Here is a 25,321-nt window from a genome sequence, read left to right as displayed (position 1 = left end):
ATGTGTTACATGAATGGTTTTACAAATACGTAATGAGATAGATTTTAGGTTATGAGGGTATCGAGACCTTTTAGATTTAAGAAAACCTAAAATCATTTTTCAAACACAATGTTTAAGATTGATTTTCTTCATTTATTAATGAGTCTGATGTCTTTAAATAGAATAAACTATTTCAATGCTAATACTTATATTTAATATTTAAATTCTAATCCATAATTTTAATGTTATCTTTAAAGAATAATATATTATCCTATGGTATTTTAATTCTAAAGTACCTTTATTATTAGACCCTTACCAATATCACATAAATTTTGTAAATAATTTAAGTTATTTGTTAATTATATATATATTGTTTTTCTAAAACATATTATTGCCCAAGCCAAACCAACCACCGATCCCACAAGGATCTTCGAGTCAAATGATGCGTATCTATTTATTTATTTTTATGAGCTAAGGTCTAGAGCCTAGAGGGAGAGGCCACCGATTTTGACATGTATGGCTAATTAGAGTGGTCCAGCTGCCCACTTAAAGTGTCAAATCGATTGAATTTCTGACCACTTTCTCCCCTCTCTTTTCCCAAAATTAATGATGACCACAAAAAAAATAGATATATATATATATATATATATCATAAAAAAGGAAGTGAATCGAAGTGTAATAGACATTAGGGTTAAATATTAAATACCCTATAGTTTTATTGCTCTTTTTTTTTTTTTTTTTTAGGGTTTTTTTTTTTTTATCACAAAAGGTTCTTATGATTTTGATAATAAATTAAATTAGTTATTTTGTCAGTTGACCATTAATTGACTTAACGAAAATATACGTGAACCAATCAAATGTTGACATGTGGCATTTACTTAAATTTTTTTTTGTCTTTTTTTAAATTTTAAAAAAATGTATTTTTTTAAAAAAAGAAAAAGAAAAAGAAAAAAAGGGTGGCTTGGCCACCCCCTTTGGCCATGGCCACCCCCATCTAGTCGGATGGGGGTGGCTCAGCCACCCTGAGTACCCACTGGGGGTGGTGTCGGTCACTCCCAAATTTTTTTTTTTAATTTTTAAATACATTTTTTTTATTAAAAAAAATTATGTAAGTGCCACATGTCAACATTTGATTGGTCTACGTGGATTTCCGTTAAGTCAACTGACAGAATGACTAATTTGGTCTATTATCAAAACCATAGGGACTTCCTGTGATAAAAATCAAACCGTAAAGAATAAAAAATAAAGCAATAAAATTCTAGAGAGTATTTAGTATTTAACCCTAGATTTTATTGATATAAGACAAAAGGTAAAAATATTTTATATAAACAAATAAAATTGTAATAATTTTTTTTTTTAAATTTGAATAGTAATAAAAAGTGATTGATGTGATGTAAAAAGTAAAAATGTTTAGATTAATTTTAAAAATAATTTTTTGGGTCTTTAGGTTCAGCCCGATCCACTCATTTGCCAAACACACCCTAAAGTACTCTTTCCTAGGGCTAGGAATTAAAGATGTTACCTTGAATAATATTTCTTCAATTCGTCGGTCCATGTATATATTTTTCCCTGATAATCAAATTTCTGTACTAATAAGTGAATGCATGTGACTTTCAATTTTACGTACCTATATAGCAAAGTGCTTCCCTATAAATGAATCAATGGTACTATCACCTTGGTCCCGACTTCTTTTATTCATGACCCAAAAAAAAAAAACTACAGTAGTCTGAGTACAGACACAAATAATGCTTTCTTTTTTTTTTTAACTAAAAATTCAAAAAATACGATTTAAAAAGTTTTATCAATTTAAACCACGGGTGAAGTAAAAGAGAACGTGCACGCTGGCAAATTTTTTTTTTTTTTTCAATATTAAAAAATTAAGAAAAAAAAATGAAAACAACATGACGTGCTAAGCACACCAGCGTGCTTAGAATCACGGCCATTTAACCATATGTAGACTCTGTCAAAAGCTTCTCTTAATTATCTACCCAAATATACTTCGATTCAAGCATGCACTTCTAGAGAGAAAAGATGATGCTGTCAAAAAGCTATGAACTTACTCATAAAAAGTTACGAGGTTGATACTCTTTCTTGTCACATTGTTTCTGTTTGAACCTGGAATTTTCGAGAACATGATTATTAGACGTGGAGATTAGGATAGTGTTGGTTAAGCAACACTTTACTCCCACACGCATCAAGATCTTCTCTCATTATTGGGAGGATTGGAGATTCTCCAATTTCTAATATTGACCATCTATTTTTATTCAATAGCTCATATGTTGCCACATGTCCCACTTAAATTAAATAATAAAATATTAATTAATTTTTTTTTTTTTTTTTTAAAAAAAAAACTAGGGTGCCCAGCCACCCCAGTTGAGTCTAGGGGTGGCTTCGGCCACCTCAGACTGTCGGTCTGGGCCTCATTCGGCCACCCTCATAGCCCGAACCACCCCCAAAGGCCAAATAAAAAAAAAGTTTGAAATTTTTTTGGCCCTTGGGGTGGCCGGACCACCCCCAAGGGCCTAGAGGTGGCTTCGGCCACCCCTAGACTCAAATGGGGTGGTCGGCCACCCCTTTTTTTTTTAAATTTGATTTTATATTTTTTTATTTGATTTTAATTTTTTCTTATTATTATTTTTATTTTTTTAAAAAAAAAATAATTAATATTTTATTATTTAATTTAAGTGGGACACGTGGCATCGTATGGACTGTTGGATAAAAATGAATGGCCAAAATTGAAAATTAGAGAATCTCCAATTCTCCTATAATGAGAGGGGATTATGATCCCTCCCGCACATTATTTACTTCATTGTTTTACAAAAAAATCAACATCAAAACATTCTCATTTTTATATTACATCATTCACTTTTTTATATTACATCATTTACCTTTTATTACTATTTAAATAAAAAAATTATTACAAAACAAAATTTTTCACTTTCTATACTGATCATTATTTATTTATTTTTATTGTAAACAGTGTCTTAAAATTCCATTATTATTTAACAAACAAGCCTAGGTGCAATGAATTCTCCTCCTTCACGTGAGAGGGCAAGTGAATCTTCACTTGTTTAGACTATTTTCTTACACGTACAATCAATATTAAATGTAATACGAACAATTGATTACACCCTATATCCATTGATTCATAGGCATTATCTAGCCATTACATCTATCCACCATTTTTGGCCTTTTCCAACCTCTTTTATTGGAGGATGGTCATAAAAATGGGTTGTTATATTCTATTCACACCATAATTAAAATGTCTATCCACCTTCGAATGAGTCATAATGGATGATGTACATGCCTTTCCAGATTTCCTGCAAATTTAAGATGCCAATTCCTTAATACCAATGAGAGTGACGTGGCCCCATCTTTGTCACCATACCAATGAGAGTAGCTTATCATGCTTATGGTACAGACTATGGAGATTGAAATTAACAAGCTTCTATTTGCACGATTCTCTCATCAGGTGGGATCAATTACACAACAGTCCACCAATATGGAGAAAGGAAATAAATAAATAAATAAAAGTAGTTTAACAAGAAAATGGTTTCTTTCCTTTTCACCGACTCTTTTTCTTTTAAGTCATAAGAATCTTCTCGTTTTGAGCTCTTGGAATATTATGACAAAAACTAGTGTACACGTCAGTCGAAGTTGGACAATTGTTGTCTTTTAAATGTACCTGACAGAATGGATCAAGTCTATGCTGTGGGGGATCTTGCAGTAATTTTACCATATTTTAATTTTGACTAAATCCCAACATGTTTTGAGTTTATTCTTCCAATTGTATATGATCATGTTTATGTTCTTTAAGACAAAGATGTTAATAAATAATTTAAAACATATAGATTTGTTTATTTGCATATAACATCAAAATTATTTTCAAACATAAAATAAGAAAATAACCCTGAAAGCATATTAACAACGATGTACTTGTAACAACTTCCTCACATGAGCAAAAACACAAGAAGTATGGACTTCTTCCTTCTGTTGGCACTCTCAAGATAAATTTTGACACTGCATCACCCATGATTGGAGGATCTCCATATATATATATATATATATATATATATATGAGGAATGCTACAATGCATTATAGCAACCATCTACTCACCATCTCTTCATTTGCATTTTAATTTTTTCAATAAAAAAAAAAAGGGTAAAGAGAGAAGAAATGGTGGGTAGAATGCAAAAAAGCATTTTCCTATATATATATATATATATATATATATATCCCATTTGTTGCATGCAAGATTCCTTTCCCCTCCCGCTTTTTAGTTATCACTTAAAAGAAAAGAAAAAATCATGGCTTTTCTTTTTAAGTTTGAGTTAGATTAGCTTTTCAAAAGTGAAGAGCCAAAGGTGGGAGAAAGTAATATTACTGACTGCGTACCTAACAAGACTCTTTTTCCTATATTTCGCTCTAGAATAGACAGTACTAGTGCAGCGTACACACCAAAGAAGGTTAAGACGGTGTTTGGCAAAATCCTCTATCTTTTTATTTTATTTTGATTTCTCTTAAAAATTAAAAACTTTTCCTAACTCTCAAAATGCTAGAATGGGGCCAACCCCATGGTAGATCGTACAATAGGGCTTCATTCCCTACCTCTTAGGGAGGGGGTATCTTTAAAGTTAAAAGTTAAAACACAACCCCCCCTTCCCTTTCTACTGTATTTGCTCAGGAAAAAAATAAAAAAGTAAAACAACCCCATCCCTACATCTTGACCTCTTATTTACAGGTCCATGTGAGCCTCCATTTTCTACTTCTGAGCAGATGTGAACCTCCCATATTTTGATACATTTGGAAATTCCATTACATTTCAGAGGGTGGGAACTTAGCAAATTTTGCCTTTTTTTTTTAACAGGTTTCTTAGATTCACCTATAGACCGAACAATACCTCGGGTTTGTTCCCTACTAAAGTGAGAAGTTTACAAAGAGTAGAAGCCTAGTCAAGATCTACTAGACTAATCCCTAACCCAACACCTCACACCACTCAAAATATTGAACATTGAGTCGCATGCTTTTGGCCTGGGTGGCTGTCCCCAAGAGTATGTAGCACCCTCATGTTTTGAACATGGGATCACTAAGGAGCATACTCAGGATCTCAAGCTTTCGACCATCGGGCTAACCCTTGGGGTTAATTTTGCCATTTCCATTTCAGTTATTCCATCTAAAATTGAATAGTTGGTATTAACTCTATTAATGCTTAGCACTTAGGAGCCATGTTAAAAATATATATGTTTTATTATATTGAAAATAAAAAAGTACAAAAAATTACAAATGAGATCACGGTGGGTGGCTCTCACGAACAACTCCCAATAAAATGATGTTCATGTGACCGTCACAAACAAAATACATAATTCACATAATCACCTCAACACAAAGGTGGCTTGCATGCCATTGTAAGCTACTTCCACGGTAGGGGTGCCCGCCCCCCCCCCTTGCCAAGGTGGAAGCGTGGCTCCACTCCTCTCCGTCACCTATTTTTACTCATTTTTCACTATGATAGAGTATATCACCGAGTTCAAGAATAATAGTTATAATTTAAAACTATTATTAACTTACGGTTAAAGAATATTACTGAGTTACACTTAAAGACTATTATTGCGTTACAGTTGAAGTCTATCTATAGTTAAAAACTATCACCTAGCTAATATAGCTAGAGTATAAATCAATTTGTATGCAACATGATTTTCCTATAAATAGGAGTATGTTATATTATAAAGAGAACCCATATTATCAGATCCATTCTGATAATACCCATTTTGTAGCCTCAAATTACAATGTGACACATCATCAATTTAAGAAAAATGCAAAAAATAAAAGTGAGAACATCCATACCAAATCAAAATGAAAAAGAGAAAAAAAAAAAAAAAAAAAACCCTTGCCGACGAGACCCAAGCCAAACCCACGCCGTGGGTCTCTTTGGACCCACGTCCCAGCCATGGGTCACCCTCTCCGGCCATTTTTTGCCAAATTCAGCCTCAAAATCCGGTTATAATGCTTTAAAACTCGTTTCTAATGCCTCAAAACTCATTTTTTGATTATAAACTAAAACCTAAAAGGGGAAGGTGGTTAATCCTTTAAGGATTTTATCACCCTAAAGGGATCTGCCAAAGAGGGTTGCCACCTATTGTGACCCAGCCATAGATGTTGCTACTGTGGCTACAGTGAATGTGGTGGGTGAATGGTGGGAGAGAAAGAGAAGAAGAGGAAATAAAATTTTATGTGAAGATAAACTAGAGAAGAAGAGAAAGTGGGAAAGAAATAAAAATCTAATGTTTTTGTTCCTATTCTAGCATGTGTAACTAGCTGATGTGTACACTTTCTATTGGACGCTGCAAAACATCACTTTTATAGATGGACTTGATAGAAGGTTTATCCTATTGTAGATATTACTCAGAGAAATAAGGTTTTAATGCAGTCTTAGAGCTTTATAACCGAACCACGTAAATCTTTGTATTACTATCTTATTATTTTCACATTATTATTATTATTTTTTAAATCTCATTTTTATTTTTTAATATAATAAAATATTAATTTTTTTAACATGTGAAATGTCATTGGAGTAATATACTGTCCATTTCACTTTTTGCCTACGGGTATTGATAGAATTAATTTTAAATGGAAAGAATGATATTAGATTATTAGTTTAAAAAGTTAAAGGATAAATTGAAATTGCATGAAAATAGTAAAAAAAAAAAAAAAGAAAAAAAAAAGGATAAAATATCGTGTATTTGAAAGAGCATCAAGTGCTGATATGTAGAGTCTCGCGAGTAGAGGAAAAAAATCAGGTAGAGAGAGAAGGGAAGACAGTACACTAATTGATGGGGAGAGAGAAAATGAAAGCTCAGAGTTTTAGGGAGAGAAAAGTTGTATATAGAAAGAAAGCAAGAGGGAGAGAAGACAGCACAAACAGCAACTTTGTCCTTGTCCTAGAGAGAGAAAGGGTCATAAGCATATATAAGAGAAAAAAGAAAAAGAAAAAAGTAAAACATTTTATAGACACTAAGAGATAGAGTGAAAGTGAGGGTTGTTGCAGTGATAGCTGCAAAGCGCACAGAAGAGAGGGAGAGAGAGAGAGAGAGGCAAAAAAGTAAAGTAGAAGAAGTAAAGAGAGGTCGGGAAACCCTAATCCTGGAAATGGTTCATTTTGCCACTCTCTGAAGACCACCAATAAGGCTATGTATTTTCCTCACTTTCTTGATGTAGAAATGATCAAAGAAAATACCATGTACTGTGGAAACATGTGGCGGAAAATCAAGCTCTAGAATTTGTTTTGCTCTCACATTTGGCTGCATATAAATTAAGCTTTTACTGTGTTGGATCTTTGTGCTAGGAGCTGAATATTAGGGTTTATTTGGGGTTTATGTGAAGTGGGGTTTGCTTGAAAAAGAGGTTTTTTTTTTTTTTTGGGTGTTGTTTTTATTGGGTATCTGTGTTTTATTGCGCTTCTTCTTCTGCTGTTCTAAAATTTGGGTTTTGTGTTTTTTGGATGAAGGCGTTACTTGTACTGATTTGATGGTTAAGTGATTGGAGGAGGTCTTTGATTTTATGATTTGAAGCAAAATTCAGTACGTGAAGAAAGGGGAAGAAGAAATAGTTTCTGAGTATCGTGTTTTCATCAAATTATCAACCTTTACCGGTTGAAAGACGAATTTGGGACAGCCGGTATTGATTGAGGTGGATTTAGACGCTTTGGTTTGACGTTGGATCTTTGCGCTGGAGCCGTTAGGATTACCGGGCACAATGTCTTCCTTGAGTAGGGAGTTGGTGTTTTTGATTTTGCAGTTCTTGGACGAGGAGAAATTCAAGGAAGCAGTTCATAAGTAAGTCCTGTATTCAGTATGTATGTTTGTTATTTCATAGTATCTGGTAGGTTGATGTGAAAACTTAGGAAAATAAAATACTTCAAAAATTAGCCAGGAAATCAAAAAAAAAAAAAAACGAAGGAAAAAGGTTATTTTTCTATTTTTGTATAAAAAATGAGCCAAATGTTTACTAAACTTAGCCATATTTAATTAATGAGGTAACATGTAGATTCACGAATTGCTTGTTTAGATTTTATGAGCACTTTTCTTGTATGTTACTGTCAAATTTGCATTGAGGTCGCTACAGATTACCTTAGCTTCTATTATTCTTTCTGCCTTTCTTTGGCAGCAAAATGGAGCATGAGAATATTTGGCTTGAACAGATTTTCGATGGACTGTTCTTTTATGTATGTGCTTGTAATGAGTTTCTCAACTTTTAGGTTAGAGCAAGAGTCTGGCTTCTTCTTCAATATGAAACATTTCGAGGAGCAGGTCCAGGCGGGGGAGTGGGATGAAGTGGAGCGCTACTTATGTGGCTTCACTAAGGCAGAAGACAATCGATATTCAATGAAGATTTTCTTTGAAATTAGGAAACAGAAGTACTTGGAAGCTCTTGATAGGTGAGCATTTAAAATCATTGGCGTCAACATCCCTTATAAATTTCTAGGAGCTCTTTTAAATCATTACTGGTTCTCAGCTCACAAAGCATTGCTCAGTGTAATATCTGTTTTTTGCTCAGGCAGGATCGAGCAAAGGCTGTTGAGATTCTTGTCAAAGACCTTAAGGTTTTTGCGTCCTTTAATGAGGAACTTTTCAAGGAGATAACCCATTTACTTACTCTTGAAAACTTTAGGTACTCAACACTTGCTTCTTTTTTAATTTGAATGATCTGCTATATGGTTTGTCCTAATTTATATCTCCTCTTTCTTTTGCATCATCAGGCAAAATGAGCAGCTTTCCAAGTATGGAGACACAAAATCTGCTAGAAACATTATGCTCATAGAACTTAAAAAGCTTATTGAAGCAAACCCACTTTTTCGTGATAAGCTTGTGCTCCCAACCTTCAAGAGTTCACGACTAAGGACATTAATTAACCAGAGGTTATTCCCACATTTCCCTAGTTAGATATACTATGCAACTATGTTGTCAATGACTCATTTGAAATTCTGGTTACTAACTGGTGTTTGTGTGTGTATAAGCACTTGTTATGTTTCTAGCTGGTTAGTTATCAGAAAAATTAATTCAAAAAAATGTAGATTTGTAACTTGATTTCCCCTAAAGATTGACTAATTTCTCTATTTGAAAATTTCAGTCTAAATTGGCAGCATCAGCTTTGCAAGAATCCTCGTCCGAACCCCGATATTAAAACACTCTTTATAGATCATTCTTGCAATCCAACTAGTAATGGAGCTCGTCCTCCTCCCACAAACAGTCCTCTGATGGGACCAATGCCTAAGGCTGGGGCATTTCCCCCCCTTGGTGCCCATGGTGTAAGCATTTTCCATCTATTTTCTTGCTAGAAGAAAGGGGGGGAGAACACCAGCAGCATTCAGAAAATAATTCTTGCAATGCCTCTTATTGTGCAGCCTTTTCAGCCTGTTGTTTCCCCATCTCCTGGTGCTATTGCTGGGTGGATGTCTGGCACCAATCCTTCTTTACCACATGCTGCTGTAGCAGCAGGGTCACCCGGTCTTATGCAGCCTTCTAGTGCAGGTAAGGGTGTTTGGAATGTTTCTTAGTGATTTTATCTCTCCTTTGGCATAGTTGACTGTAGAATTACTTGCTTTTAGTGATTTTATTATGATGTATACAGCTGCATTCTTGAAACACCCAAGGACCCCCACTGGTGTAACTCGCATGGATTATCAATCTGCTGATTCTGAGCATGTGATAAAGCGTATTCGTACAGGCCAGTCTGACGAGGTGTGGATGAATAAGACAGTTTATCAAGCTCAATTTTTGTGCTTTTTAACTATATTAAGTACTGCTTGGCCTTCTTGTAGGAATATTATATTTGTTGTCCTATTCATTTTTGCTTATAAAAAGTATATGCTCACCTATGTTGTCTATAGGTGTCCTTTTCTGGTGTAATGCATACACCTACTGTCTCTTCACAAGATGACCTTCCTAAAGCTGTTGTACGGACCCTCAATCAAGGATCTAATGTCATGAGCATGGACTTCCATCCAAAGCAACACACTATTCTTCTAGGTTTGTAGTAGAATTTTTATGTTTTTCTTCACCAAATATTTAATGCTCATTTATCAAATTTATCTATTATTTATTTTTAGTTGGGACAAATGTTGGTGACATTAGCATTTGGGAAGTTGGATCCCGGGAGAGGTTGGCACATAAACCTTTCAAGGTTTGGGAAATCTCAAATGCTTCTATGGCTTTGCAGGTATTGTTTTCTTATCTTTTTTGGAGGTGAAATAGATTTCAAATTGCCCTTTATGATTCTTTTGTGAAAGTTGACAATGAGGGATAGCCCTCCCCTAAGCACATAAACCCTCTAATACTTTTTTTGATAAGTAAAGCATTTCATTAAAAATGCAAAGGAGCATAATTCTAGTACACATGAAGTATACAAAAGAAACCCTTTAATGAGTAAAAGAAGAACAATAATCCACAAAATAAAAAAAATATTGGAAAATTGTGAGATATTATAAGCCCCTGTCCATATATAGAGCAATTTGACCAAGACATTTTTTAGCTATGACACCAAAGTCTTGCGATCTTCAAAACACCTTGCATTTTGCTCTTTCCATATACACCACATTAAGCACAAATGTGACATCCTCCAAACTTCTAAGATAGAGCAACTTCCCAACTGACCTCTCCAACAACTCTTATCACCTTTCTAGGCATGACCCATTCTACTCAAAAAGGCTAAAAATCGAAATCCATAATTCTCTTGCCACTACACAATAGAGAAGAAGATGATTAATGGACTCCCTACTCCTTTACACATGTTGCACCAATCAACGACAATAGCTTCTCTATTTCTCAGGTTATCCATGGTCAGAATCCTCCCAAGAGCCACTGTCCACACAAAGAGACTCACTCTCGTTGGAACCTTGACTCTCCAAATGGTCTTCCAAGGAAATGATGAACTGGCGGGGTGGATAACTTATCATAAAATGTTCTTACTTCAAACTTCTACATCTTGGATGGTATCCACCAAAACCCTCACCACCTTGTCTCACTCCTAGAGTATACAACACATTAAAAAAAGTCACCAATTCTACCTCCCAATCTTGCACATGTATGATAATAGATAAATTCCATTGAATATTTCCATTAGCAAACTGCAAATGTATGCCTTTTGGCATTGCCAATAATACCCTTGTGAAGACTTATTTTTTGAAAATGCCCCTTCCCTTCCAGAGCATCCACGTATGACCGGTGTTTGTGCTCCACTGTCCGCAGCAACCCTAGATTAGAATCAGACACCTCACCAATCCACTCCTGACAACACCTTTCTACTCAAAGTACATCACCACCCACCTCATTTGAGAGATGCAATTGCCCCACCCACTGCCCTCCATCGCCGTATTCAGAAAGCTCCATAAACCTTCCATGATTTTTCTCTCGTCTTTGGACAATGTACGATGTACCTCCAATTCGAAAGGTCTTACATAACTCTCTCAAATTATCTCCTTCAATCAAGTCTTCCACCATAGTCATCAACAAAACCACTGTCGGTTTGCCCAAAACCACCGCTCAGAAGATACTTTTACTCTCGACTAGTCGATACCATCATTTCCAATCTGAGACCTAATCTCATAAGACTTCGCTTCCAACTAAAAATATCCCAAGTAACCCATCGCTAAATTCATGTATTATTTTAAGAGCCTTGTTTCAAATTAAGGATTGAGGATACAAAAACTGCAGGCTTACCCTCTAATACTAGTGAAGTTGGGATTTAGTTTCAACTCCTTTGGTGCAATAACAAGTGATTTTACCAACAGGCAAGCTAGCACCACCTTATATGCTATTTGTAGTGTAAGCATTAACCCCAAAAGGGGTTGGCCCAAGTGGTGAAGGCCTTGGTCTTGGAGGCTTGCTCCCATGAAGGTCCAAGGTTCAATACCTCTTGGGGGCAAACAATCCCTTGGGGCCACAACCTCTGGTGAAAAGCCAGCAATTTACCTAGTTCCGTTTAGGGAAACTCCCGAGAGTGCGGTGTATGGGACCGATGTTTACTTTGCAGGAGTGGGTCTGAAGGGCCCTGTCTTGTAGAGGTTCCCCGATATCAAAAAAAACAAGAGTATAAGAATTAAGAATTAGAAATAGCAAGTAACTTTCCTTTCAAATTAATCTTGTTTATGCTACCAGACTGCATTGCTCAATGATGCTGCGCTATCGGTGAATCGATGTGTTTGGGGGCCAGACGGAGTTATGCTTGGTATGTAGATACTTTGTGGCTCATGATTTTTATATCCTTATTTGTTAGATCAAATTGTTGTGCATTTAATTTTGTGTTCGGCATCTTTTAGGTGTTGCATTCTCAAAACATATTGTCCAAATATATACATATAATCCAACTGGAGAACTAAGACATCATTTGGAGGTAAGCCCCCTGCCCTGGATATTATGTTCTCCCCTGGCTATGAAAAGGTGCTGTGAATTGATTATCTCATCTTTTAGATTGATGCTCACATTGGTGGTGTTAATGACATTGCATTTGCTCATCCCAACAAGCAACTATGTATTGTCACATGTGGTGATGATAAGATGATTAAGGTATGGGCTAAGAACTTGATGTTTCCTATAAAGAAGAAAGTTAGGTATCCGTATTATAATATTCGATACGGCAGGTATGGGATGCTGTAGCTGGATGTAGACAGTACACTTTTGAAGGCCATGAAGCTCCTGTATATTCAGTCTGTCCTCATTACAAAGAAAATATCCAAGTAATTTCATTTAGAATTTCATTGTTAGCTTTCTACTTGTTTAGCATTTTAATGAGCTGAATTGTGATGAAGAGTGCACTTTCTCTGTAATACATTGGCAGCTTGGAAAGATCAGATAGTATCCATTATCCAGAAATCTTATATTTTCCAACTTACTTATATCTTCTGCTAATTTCTGTCCTTATGTGCAGTTTATTTTCTCTACTTCCATTGATGGGAAAATCAAAGCTTGGCTATATGATTGCTCAAGATCTAGAGTGGATTATGACGCACCTGGACTATGGTGCACCATGATGGCATATAGTGCTGATGGAACCAGGTAAAGCTTGCCAGCTAGAAGATTATAAAGGGCTAATATTTGTTTAACATCTTTCTCCATTTTTGTATCTCGAGTTCTCTATATTTATGGTTTGAAATAGCTGAAAACATAAACCGCACAAAAACCCTTTCAGCTCATTTTCCAGCACGGGCTGCAAAGGAGTATGCAGCTTATTTTCCGGGTTCTTCTGTTTTATTTAATTTTGGTATTGATCACTTGATTTGGTTATCATTATTACTATAACCAGTGCCATCACTGAGATTAATTATAACTACTATTTTTTCTTGCAGGCTCTTCTCATGTGGAACAAGTAAAGAAGGTGAATCACATCTAGTTGAGTGGAATGAGAGCGAAGGAGCTATAAAACGGACATATTCTGGTTTCAGGAAGCGCTCCTTAGGTGTTGTCCAGTTTGACACAACCAGGAACCGATTCTTAGCTGCTGGTGATGCCTTTCAAATTAAGTTTTGGGATATGGACAATACAAATATGTTGATAGCTGTTGATGCAGATGGAGGATTGCTTGTTAGTTTTCTGTCGCCTTTTCATTTAACTACTGGTACTCAAATTGAAGGATGGAGTAGTCACAGGTCATTCTATTCTTCTCTTGCAGGCTAGTTCTAGACTTAGATTCAACAAGGAGGGGTCGTTGTTGGCAGTCACGACTAGTGACAATGGAATCAAGATTTTAGCCAACAATGATGGTGTGTGCTTGATAAGAATGTTGGAGAGCAGGGCTATTGATAAAAATCAAGGCCCTTCTGAACCCATCAACTCTAAGGTAGTCCGGTGCTTTTGTTTGTTGAGAAATATTTAGTATATTGCAACAATTTCATGTTGCCTGGCACAAAGTAATGCCATCAAGAAGACTTTCTTTTTCGATAAGTAAAGTAAAGGAGAAACTTCACACACACCTCCTAACTTGTCACTTGTTTTTTTTTTGCCCCTTTTGTTTTTGTTTTTTTTTTTGTTTTTAATGAAGAGTAAATTTGTATTTTCATAAATTTTACAAGGGTATAATAGACATTTCACCTGTTTGCCATTTTGATTTAACCCTAAACCCTAACGGTTGGGGTGAAATTTAAAGGGGCTGAAAAATGAGATTCCGACATTGCAACTTTTGATAATTTGAGGTTAACATTGCAAAGATAATGACACTTTAGGGGGGCTAAGTGAAGTTTTCCCTAAGGTAAATTTATTAAAAAGGCAAGGGGTGAAATCCAAGTAAAATACCACTTTGAGTTGTCACATGTGAATCCTGATAGGTCTGTTAATCAATTGAACCTCGAAAACTCAGAAGATCAAAGTTTTGTTGACAATAGCTAATTGAGATGGGCTATCTCCATTTCTGAGTTGTAGGATGGAGTTTCCTCATACAGAAATCCCCTAAATAATAAGTTTCCCACTATTTGAAATGTTTTGATTTTGATTGGGTGAGAAGTTTGGAGTTGACCACAAGTAAAAAAAAAAAAAATAGTGTTGATTACTGTCATATGCTTTGTGATACCATTCCATCAACCTTGAATTTCATTTTGTGGATTGTATTCCAAGATAAAACCAATCTCAATGTACTAGCTGTTGAAAATGATATTTAGGAGCGCAACCATGCTGCCTGCTGTTGAAGGCAAAAAAAAAAAATCATGATGATTGCTTCACCAGAGCTGTGGGATGTACTTAGCTATACTGTTAAGTCAAAATATGTTTGGGTTGCAGGCTTGTGATGTTGCCCTGCATAATATTACTTCGAGTTAGACTAATTAGTTACAACTTCTTTTTTGATAAGTAATTGAGACATATGATTAGAAGCATAAGGCGCCCCCTAAGTACACATGAAGTATATAAAAAGAAGCACTTAGCTATAAATTGGGTACAGTTTTAAGAGATAAACTCTATTCTTAGAAACTTCTTTTCACTTATAACTTAGCTCTACTCTCTCACATGGGGATAGCTTAAACGGTATTTAGTTTTCCTGCTGTTATGTGGCTGACGAAATTTGAATGATTGAATGATAATAGCTGTAAACTATGATTTTTTACTTTTGATGGGTTGACTATATCTATCCGATATGAGTATTTGTAGCTTTTACCGAAAGCAAATGTTATGCATGTTGGATCTTTGATATATATCCTTCCACATGGCTTAATTACAATTTTGGTGTGGAGGCCTTTATTGGTCTCGACAGATTTGAAGAGTAATTGTTTTGTACTGCACGGGATTTGTTTGTTACTTTGTATTTGTTCTGCCTTTAGGAAGGCCAATTGATTTATACAATGCTAAATGAATTCATTTATGTAGCTGGTGTCTTCTCCTATTTCTTTATGATTTTACTCTTGCAAGATTTTACTATAAATTTACTTTCCTAGTTTGCTATTGAGGTTTCGGAACACAATCTCTTAAGTGCATTTTTTTTGCAGCCCCTACTTGGTAACTCTTTAGGTCCATTTACAAATGTTTCTCCTGCTGCTGCTCCAATAGTGGACCGTCCTGATAGAACCCCTCCTGCTGTATCCATCAGTAATCTTGTAAGTCTATCTTTTTCAGTTGGATACAATTGTTTGTGCTACCTAGTTTTGAGGTTTTCATAGGACATTGCTGCAGGGTACCATGGACAGCAGCAGGCTACTTGATGTGAAACCACGGATCTCAGATGATGCAGGCAAGATTTTGAGCTGGAAAATATCTGATGTTGTGGACACATCTCATCTCAAGGTTCTACGATTGCCCGACCCTGTAACAGCAGGCAAGGTAGGTGGTTTGAGAATGTATGGTCATACGTTGCCTGGTGCGACTCATTTACTGTATGCCATATATATATATATTTTAAATTTTATTATTATTTTTATCTTATGGTAGTTATGTAATTTATTTAATAAAGAAACTACATTCATTTAATATGTTGGACGTGTCATGGGAAGAAACTTGGTAATGCTGATGATTGTCAAGTGCTGAAGTTGTTTGTTGAAAGCTTGTGTCTGCATGTTGGTGATAGCATATTCTTGAAAAATGCTTGTAGGAATGGCATTTTGCAGTATGTCTAACTACCAAAGAACTGTCAATCCGCGCTGCCTCCAACCATGAACCCCAGGTTGTTTAATGTGAGGACACCCAATAGCATATAACTGGAGTGATTGATAAAATGCACTGGTTAATTGTGAGAGTATTAATTAAGACATACAATACGAAGACATGGAAAGGAAATATAGATAATTTTGAAGGATTAGGCTTTGGAGTTTGGATCTTGATATGAATTATAAAATTATTCACTTTGTCCCACATTCCCTTTTTGGGTTCTTCATTAATTTTTGTCCATTCTTAAAAGTCGAAGTGCAAGTTTTTATATCCCTAAAATGGGCATTGACATTTGATTGTTGACATGTTAAAGAAACAGAATTTTAATTTGAAATAAGGGCAATACTGGAAGAAAATACATGGTAGATGGATAGAAAAGCAATTAATGCCTTTCAAATGTATACTTTTTCAAGGTAGAAATATTTTGAGGGAGGGAGTATACAAATAAGTGACTAAATGAATTATTTAATCTGGGTTAAAGTTAATTGTCGGCATTATAGTTGGTATAAAAGCATGCTTATTATATTGAGGGAACACATTCTTCTACTTTATGGAGGTGTCCTTTCTTCAAAAGTAACCCGTAATGTCATATATTCATACTAGGAAAAGATAACTATTTAAGGAGTTACCTAGTTTAACTTATCCGGTGCATATTAGATTTCAGAAATGGGCTCCCATGTGTAGGCCGTAGGTCAGTTTATCAAGATAAAAAGCAAAACATAATGAAATTTTGTGTGGGTTATATTATCAATTAATATCTTTATTCACCCCATGACACACATAATTATAAGAATATATGGCAACAACGCATATGAATTGAGAGACATGTATTTAAATTGCTCTTATGATCACCCTGATCCATTAACGAACTTGGATGACAATAGGTTTAAATCCAAAAATTTGGCTTTGCCAAGGCACTTCATGGAGAAGAGAACATGTCCTACAGAATTGGTTTTGATTTTAGGCATGATAGGTGTGGCCTGGGTGCGACCTTGTACTGGCTGATACACTGCTATGCCAAAAGATGATGTGTAATGGGATCTTAAGGAATTTATAAAACATTAAAAAACTTATGTTGAAATAAAGAAATGAATTGGAATAAGTTTATTATGAAGATATTTGATAAAAAAAAGTTTACTGCATCTGCTACTGGCTTGATTGGATATACTAAAATTTGATTCTATGCTAAAGATTTATTGCTAGTTTAAAAAACTAAATATTTGTCATTACTTTCAGAAGTTCATTTCAATTATTCATTTAATCAATTGAAAGAGAAGAAATAATTTGAAGAAAATTTACCAAATTCTTCTAGACTCTTCAACAAGGTATTTGTCAATAATTACTAGTCCCGGTGATGCAATCTAATACATCAAATGTCACCTTATACTTGAGATAACTGGTCAAGACCTTGATTTCTCCTAACGCATATTCTGGAATCTACCTATGCAAATCTGTGTGTGTCCAATTACTTTAAAATTTAAATTTAGTTGTCTTACCTTAGACTGCCCAATCCGGATTGAAGCCTTGCCCTTCTTTGGAAAGTGTAAAATGCTTTGATGACAACCTTGTGCCTTGTAAGTTCTTGATCATTTCTTATGGCCTACAAGGATTTTTACGTATTTTGACTTTACTAGTACAGTAAGCAATCCAATCTTTGACAAAGATGACCTTCAGCAACTGTGCTTACTACTAATGTAGTGTTTTCCCCTTCATTTCCAATACAGTTTTGACACGCAATAAGCTTATTGAATTGTTCAACTAACAGTTTTAGAACAAATATCTAGTAACAATAATGATTCTTTACATTTGATCAGATCTCATTCATTTGATTTCCAATTTTATGTACTTTGTCGTTCGGTGGTAAGAGAGATATTAATGAAATAGGTTGTAGACTAAGCTATTTAGGAAAAGCATTAACCTCAGAAGGTGGAAAAAGAGAGCAGGGTCCATTTGATTGTCCTTCTGATGACACTGCACTTTCTACATGTACTTAATATAGACTACTTGTTCACGTTTAGAGATGTTCATGTAAAAGCCATAAACTTAAATCATGATGATAACGATAACCTGAGAGTGGTACTAAGAGTCCATAATCATTTATTGATTTGGTTTATAATATTTTTAGATGTACAAAGTAAAATACATGTTCTATTTGTAGTTCCTATGTTGTTAGAATAAGAATTCACAAATTTCAGGTTGTGCGACTGATCTACACTAACAATGGCCTTGCTCTGTTGGCCCTTGCTTCCAATGCTGTTCACAAACTTTGGAAATGGCAACGTAGTGACAGGAATCCTCTGGGAAAGGTTTGCGTTCTACCTAAAAGAATTTCTTTCTCATATGTTTATGGTGTTTCTAATGGCTAATGTGGTGACAGGAATCCAATGGGAAAGGTTTGCTTTCTATCTAAAAGAATTTCTTCCTCATATGTTTATGGTGTTTCTAATGGCTAATGTAGTGAAAGGCATCCACTGGGAAAGGTTTGCTTTCTATATGTGCATTGTGGTGTTTCTAATGGCTCTTCACCTTGGAAATATTCAGGCTACTGCATATGTTGTGCCGCAGTTGTGGCAGCCTCCTAATGGAACTCTTATGAGTAATGATGTAAATGAAAATAAACCAGCTGAAGAGTCAGCTTCATGTATTGCTCTATCTAAAAATGATTCTTATGTCATGTCTGCATCTGGTGGGAAGGTCTCTTTGTTCAACATGATGACATTTAAGGTTTGTTAATGCTGCTTTTGCTTGTTTCCTGATTGGAAAATCTACAGTTTATTTTTTGTTCTTCGCCAATTTTAATTTCAGGCTGTCTACTATGCAATCAAATTCTTTTAACAACTCCACATTTACCACATTAACCTGGTAACTGCTGTTCAGGTCATGGCTACATTTATGTCCCCACCTCCTGCGGCAACTTTTTTGGCATTCCACCCTCAAGATAATAATATCATTGCTGTAGGAATGGAGGATTCTTCTATTCAAATATATAATGTCAGAGTTGATGAGGTGAGACAGCTCTTTTGTTTTTATCATTCTTACTGTTAGCCTCTATTTTTTTAGTAATTCATGTTTGATTAGTTACAATTTTATTGTTTCATTTAGGGGAATAATTATATGGTTCATTCATTGCTAGTGTTAATGCCTACTCATCCTTTCAAAGTCATGCCATTGTTACTTTGAGTTTTAGAAGTTTCGAGATCAACTAATTGTGCATTACTTTATTTTGATGCCATTTTCGCCTATCTGCAAAAGTACATGACATCATTGAGTTTATCAGATTGTTTATGCAAGTTATAAAGTTCACTTTGGACTTCAGAATCTTTATCTGTATAAGTGCATGGAATTTGTGGTTTCTTGTCACTTTCTTTTGGTCTTTAAACTTATATTCATGAAGGAAATGTGATCATTTATGGCTAAACACTAATTATTAGGAAAAGGTCAAGTCTTATGGATGTTCCGTTATAATGGAAAGAAGGTTTTAATCTATGACCATAAGAACTGTTATAATCATATAAGCATCCACCACTTAAGACCCCTAAGCCATCTTAGTGGGCATCTGAATATAGAAATATACTTAAAGCTTGAGGATTGTTTGCAGGTTAAAACCAAACTCAAGGGTCACCAGAATCGGATTACAGGGCTTGCATTTTCGCAAACCTTAAATGCTCTGGTTTCTTCAGGAGCTGATGCACAGGTTAATGGCTGATTGTATTTATATTTCAGTATTTTGATACATTTTACAACGTGAATTCTTGGCTGAGCAGTCTAACTTTCAGTATTTTAATGTAAAAGGTTATCTAGATCTCCGCTTCAGTATAGCTGCTTATCTTTCTCCTTTAGTGATTATTTATCAAGATGTTCTTGCTCTTTTTGCCCCTAATTCCTAGGTGGCTTCTCTTGTATACTTCCTGTGTACATGAGGCGCCTTACGTTTTTAATGATACCTTGATTAATTAATTAATTATATATATATAACCCAATCACCTTGGGCTGGAAATTTCTTGTTGATAGTTTTCCTGTGCTTCTGAACCCTACATGCTTCTCTCCCTGTTTCTTGTTTGTTCGTGAGTTCCCAATCTTTTGGTAGATGCATCTTCAAGAATGAATTTATTCGCTTCCTCTTCCTTGGATTGATGCTTAAATTAAATGTAGGGGAAACTTTACGTAACCCACCTGAATTGTCATCAATATCCCTCCTAAAGTTCAATTTCTCTCAATTTAGTGTATCCATCTTTCAATTGTTTGCAATCTCACATTTTTGTTAGCTTTTCCCAAAATACCCTCATTTGTTTTAGGGAAAAAATAAGAAAAAAATTTGCAAAGATTAAGGTGTTGGTCCGAATTTAATAGTATTTGCAAAAATACCCATGCTCCAATCTTTGAAAAGGAATTTAAATATTTTTTCTAAAAAAGGGGGAATATTTTGGAATCTTGTTGGGATTTAACGGAAAAGCCTAACGGAAGGGTGATATTGAAAAAAATTAAAAGTTTGATACACTAAATTGAGAAGTTTTGAACTTTAGGGGGAACATTGCAAAATGGGTGACAATTCAGAGAGGGTAAATGAAGTTTTCCCTTAAATATATTAAAATGTGTAAAACATTTGTTGAAATCAGAGTTCCTTATTTCTTTGAACTTGGTAGATGTACTTCATATTGTTCAATTTGATTTGGCCTAATACCTTCAACCCAATCTTGACGCATCCATGACTTGCTTGAAGAAATCAAATCATGGTTGAGTGTGATTTATGCTGTCGGGTTGGGTTGGGCTTTTGTGCTTGGATTGGCCCTTAACATAAGTCAACTTGCCTGAGTTACAGCCAATGCAGCATTAGGTGTTTGCATATCTTAGGTATAGTTGCGCTTTTAATAAATTTGCTTTACTCAAAAAAAAAAAAAAAATTCTTTCTCCTGGGTAGGCCAACATGTGATATGTGAGGAGATGGAGAACCCATCTAAGCTTGGTGTCTTACCCTTGCCATACAGACGTGTTTAGTTTTCTTTTTCCAAAATACAAACCGCATACCTTAAAGTTTGAGATGATGCTGTAGTTACTCTTCTCAAATTTCATTTTAAGCATTCTATGCCCCACTTGAAGAGAGCACACCTGTCTGAGGATTTCAATATGTCATTTTAGATATCCAGGTTTTTAAGATATGAAAGGGAGAAGAAAAATTATAAACTAATGTCAATTTCCTGTGGAGTTGGAAAGAAATGATTGGAACTTTGAGGACTGTGAGTGGAAATTGGTGGAATTAAAAGCTTTTTTCTTTAAGACACTTTGCCAATGGGCTGCTGCCTTTGATTTTAATATTTTTCAAGTTTTTTCTAGATCTTTTCTTTTCTAGTTAGGTGCCTCTCTTCCTGTGTCATTGGAGTGCGCCTTTTTAATGAACGTGTGATTACTTATAAAAACAGGAGTTATGCAAGAGAACCTTACTACAGTAAGTGCTGAGTGGTGAGATTGTACACAACTTCTCTCACAAGTGTGGTGGAGTTGTCCGTGTCCTAACCTAATTTCATATTGAATTAACTCTTTGAATATAACATTGACATGAGATGTGTGCTGCTGAGGTTGAATGATCCTCAGGTAAACCTCGCTGTATGTTTGCCACAAGGAATCAACGTTCCCTTCTTTTTTTTTTTTTGCTTTTTTTAAAGTAGTAGAACTTTATTAAAAATAAAGAGATAAGTACAATAGGGGAAAACCCGAAATTCCCTACCGAAACTTGTAACCAGAGGTTCTGAAGGCCTAGAAAATTGTGAGTAAAGTTTTGTTGCCTATCAAACTGAAACACGGCCTATAATAATGACTGAATGCTTTTGGGTTTGACTGATTAGGATGAGTTGCTGTTACTAGTTCTCCTTTGCATTATAAGTTGCTTGATGATTGGTGTCTTACTTTTGATCAATTGAGTTTCAGTTATGTGTATGGAGCATTGATGTGTGGGAGAAGAAGAACTCAAGGTTCATTCAAGCACCAGCTGGTCGCCAATCCCCACTGCTTGGAGAAACTAAAGTTCAGTTTCATAATGATCAAGCGCATCTGCTGGTTGTACATGAAAGTCAAATTGCGGTCTATGACAGCAAGCTTGAATGCTTGCTCTCAGTAAGTTTTTCACCTTACTGTCCTTGTCTCATATTTAATAAGGTTATATGAGATAAATTTTCCCAGTTTGTTAGATTTGAGGTGGGGGTTGGGTCAAAGGTTTGTTTTTGGCATGATGTTTTGGCTCAAATCTAACAAACTGGGAAAACTTATCCCACCAGTGCTCTTCTATGGGAAAATTATTCTTTGGTTTGCAAAAGAATGTAGGGCGATGTATCTTCCATTTTAACATTTGGGGAAATAAATAATAGACATGATTTGTGAGGTTATAACTGTTAAAAAGAGGCGTGCAGTAAATTGATCAATTTACAAAATTTACAGATGACGAGATTATATCCTCTTAAAATATGTTGGCTATATGAATTTTGTAGGCATATCGTTGAGTTTGATTTCTTGATAATCAAAGTTTAATTGAAGTCAATATGGAATGGTTTTTTTAGAGCTGTTTTGCCAATCCATGTTCTTGCAGTGGTCATGGTCTCCAAAAGAGACACTTACTGCTCCCATCTCAAGTGCAATATATTCATGTGATGGTTTACTGGTTTATGCTTCTTTCTATGATGGTGCTGTTGGAGTTTTTTATGCGGATAGCTTAAGGATCCGATGTCGAATAGCACCTTCTGCTTATATACCATCCTTCGCTGCTAGGTGAGCAAACGATAAAGCTTGCCATTTAGTGATTCAAGTTGAAATCAGATTCCTATGTTTCTATGTAATCACCATACTTTGATGTATTAAAAGCTTGAAGTGTAGTGCATTATTTATTGACAAAAATCTTCTGGTGCAGCAACCCGGTTTATCCTTTGGTCGTCGCTGCTCATCCATCAGAGCCTAACCAGATCGCACTTGGCATGAGCGACGGCGCAGTACACGTAGTAGAGCCATTTGATGTAGAGCAAAAATGGGGTGGCCCATCCTCTCAAGATAATGGATCAATACCTTCAAATTCATCAAATCCTTCCCCGAGTGGTCAAGCATCAGAGCTTCCCCCTAGGTGATGGGGGCATAGATAAGCATGTGCAACCACAAGGAAGTATAGAGTGTTTGTGAATTTTACTCATTACAAATTTCATATTTTGCCCTAAGCCATTGCTTTCTATCGCGGCTTTATAAAATATTTGTTGTAAATTCATTTTGTTTAATTTAGCTAATATAAATTTGTTTGGAGGAAATTTAATGTTGCTGTTGTTTAGCTAAACTGGAAAACACACAGCAAGCCCATTTGCCTTCCACCACACTTTAAAAAGCATTTGGAGACATTAGGTGAGAAGGAGATTGTGAACAAGGCGGTGATCTAACCGCTGTTACTGAGACACACTGTTCATCCAATTTCAACAAACGAAAGCTCTTGAAGTAGATTGCCTTGTGAAGAAATGTTTTTGGATGAATGAATTTTCACTAAAAATTATTGAAGTATAAGAAAAGGTCCCAACCTGGTTGGGACCGGTGACCTTGATCTGCAGTCAAATGCCCTTCTTAGCTTATGAAGAAACTGGCTAAGTGAGAATCCCATCCTTCCATCGTGAATTAGGACTTCAGGGTTATATTTGCCCCAGTAAAAATTTGAATAATTTGTGCGTAAAATATGCAAGGCATTGAGATTTAGATAACTATTTTTTATTGAGTTCGTGCAGCTCTTTACTGTACAAAAGATGAAGGGAAAGGTTTGATTATTTTACTAATTTAGGCAAATGCTCATACACCCTTATTGTTCCAATTAATAGGATGTCTGAATATGAATATAGGTGCAGTTGCGTCAAGCAACATAGGTCTGTGGGAATAATATGGAGGAAAATAAGCGACAAGAGAGGCAGAGATAGAAGAATCTTCCGGAGGGGTCATAAGGTGGGTAGCTATTAACTGTTCACGAACTGCTTTTGAAAGCGGTTAGAAAAAACTATTAACCATCTAGGTGATAACGGTTAGCTGTTTTAAGTTTTGAAAAATTGCTAACAGCAAACCGCTTTATATATATATATATATATATATATGAAATGACGTAATTTTTGCAGTGGTCATGGTCATTTTTGTCTGGATATTTTCGTATTATTATAGAAACAACTTAGTTTTGATTTTTTTTTAGAAAGCGATTATTAGAGTTATTAACCGCTAACAATCGGTTAATCGTCTAGGTGATTAGTAGAATTTACTAATCGCCTAGGCGGTTATCGGTTTTAGCCAATGACCACTAATCATAATTGTCTTTTCACATTTAGTTAAAATAAATTGGGATGCTATTTTTGATAAATTGGACAAGGTGGGTGTGGGCGTGATAGCTAGAGACGTTGAGGGGTTCGTATCGGCAACTATGTGAACCACAATGCCTTTATTACTGACCTAACTGTAGCTGATGCAGTGGCGTTATGAAAAGTAATAGAATTTTTGATAGACCCGAGGCTCTTACAAGTAATTGTAGAGGGTGAAGCATTGAAAATTGTGCATGCTTTGCAACATGAGTGCTCTTGTTTGAGTCGGTATGACCAATTGATCAATGATATACGAGCTATGTTAAATGGTCTTCAATCATGATTTATATGATATATTAGAAGGAGAGCAAATGAAGCAGCTCACTGTTTAGCAAATGCAACTATTCAACAATCTTTAAATGAAATAGCTCACTATTTAGCGAAAGTAACTATTCAACAATCTTTAGACCAAGTGTGGATGGAGAATAGTCAATCTTTTTTATCCAAAGTATTGTACTTGCTATTCAAGATGTTTCAGTTTGATTTAATAAAAGCGTGAATTTTTCTCTTAAAAAAAAAAAAAATGCAAGTTTAGATATTTCTCCTAAAGAGTACTATTATCAGTAAAAAGTTCCATATATATTGTGAAAATGCACCCTTGTTTTGTTAGTTACATGGTCCATGAGTTGATTGGTTCAAATGGGTTTTGTTTTATTTTGCAAATTACATTCTATTCCATCTTATTTTTTGATCATTTAGTGTTTGATATCTGTCTAATTTTGAACTTCATGTTTCTAGGACTTCTACTTGGATGCTTTGTATATGTTCTGTAGATATCTTAATTTTGAACTTCATACTTGTTGAGAAAGCAAACTATAACTTAAATGTATATAATAAAACTCTATTAAATGCATGGCATGTATTTCCAA

At 35.2% G+C, this 25,321-nt stretch overlaps 1 protein-coding gene across 1 annotated transcript; it reads left to right on the top strand.

Moving 5' to 3' along the window:
- The first annotated feature begins 6,834 nt into the window (after nucleotides 1–6,834).
- LOC132190354 (protein TOPLESS-RELATED PROTEIN 2-like) lies at nucleotides 6,835–23,383 on the top strand. Its single transcript, XM_059605327.1, has 26 exons — nucleotides 6,835–7,169; nucleotides 7,485–7,812; nucleotides 8,235–8,414; nucleotides 8,534–8,647; nucleotides 8,736–8,894; nucleotides 9,107–9,284; nucleotides 9,381–9,507; nucleotides 9,608–9,717; nucleotides 9,867–10,005; nucleotides 10,086–10,195; nucleotides 12,133–12,202; nucleotides 12,294–12,367; nucleotides 12,445–12,540; nucleotides 12,615–12,710; nucleotides 12,902–13,029; nucleotides 13,320–13,554; nucleotides 13,643–13,810; nucleotides 15,444–15,551; nucleotides 15,628–15,774; nucleotides 18,294–18,404; nucleotides 18,640–18,822; nucleotides 18,976–19,104; nucleotides 19,697–19,792; nucleotides 22,021–22,206; nucleotides 22,676–22,854; nucleotides 22,994–23,383. Exons 2-26 carry the CDS (start codon nucleotides 7,733–7,735, stop codon nucleotides 23,202–23,204), a joined length of 3,414 nt encoding a protein of 1,137 aa, XP_059461310.1. The 5' UTR covers nucleotides 6,835–7,169; nucleotides 7,485–7,732; the 3' UTR covers nucleotides 23,205–23,383.
- Nucleotides 23,384–25,321: the final 1,938 nt, after the last annotated feature.

Source organism: Corylus avellana, chromosome ca1, assembly GCF_901000735.1.
Source record: "Corylus avellana chromosome ca1, CavTom2PMs-1.0".
NCBI classification, from domain to species: domain Eukaryota; kingdom Viridiplantae; phylum Streptophyta; class Magnoliopsida; order Fagales; family Betulaceae; genus Corylus; species Corylus avellana.
The sequence above is the reverse complement of the archived record's forward strand: the minus strand, read 5'-3'. Positions and strand labels throughout refer to the sequence as shown.

What these genes read in the sequence shown, in the direction of transcription:
- LOC132190354 (XM_059605327.1), top strand. Translation starts at nt 7,733, where the DNA reads ATGTCTTCCTTGAGTAGGGAGTTGGTGTTTTTGATTTTGCAGTTCTTG. An exon ending in ATGCTTCTATGGCTTTGCAG is followed by an intron (nt 10,196 to 12,132) that starts GTATTGTTTTCT and finishes TTATGCTACCAG; the next exon opens with ACTGCATTGCTCAATGATGC. An exon ending in ATTACAAAGAAAATATCCAA is followed by an intron (nt 12,711 to 12,901) that starts GTAATTTCATTT and finishes CCTTATGTGCAG; the next exon opens with TTTATTTTCTCTACTTCCAT.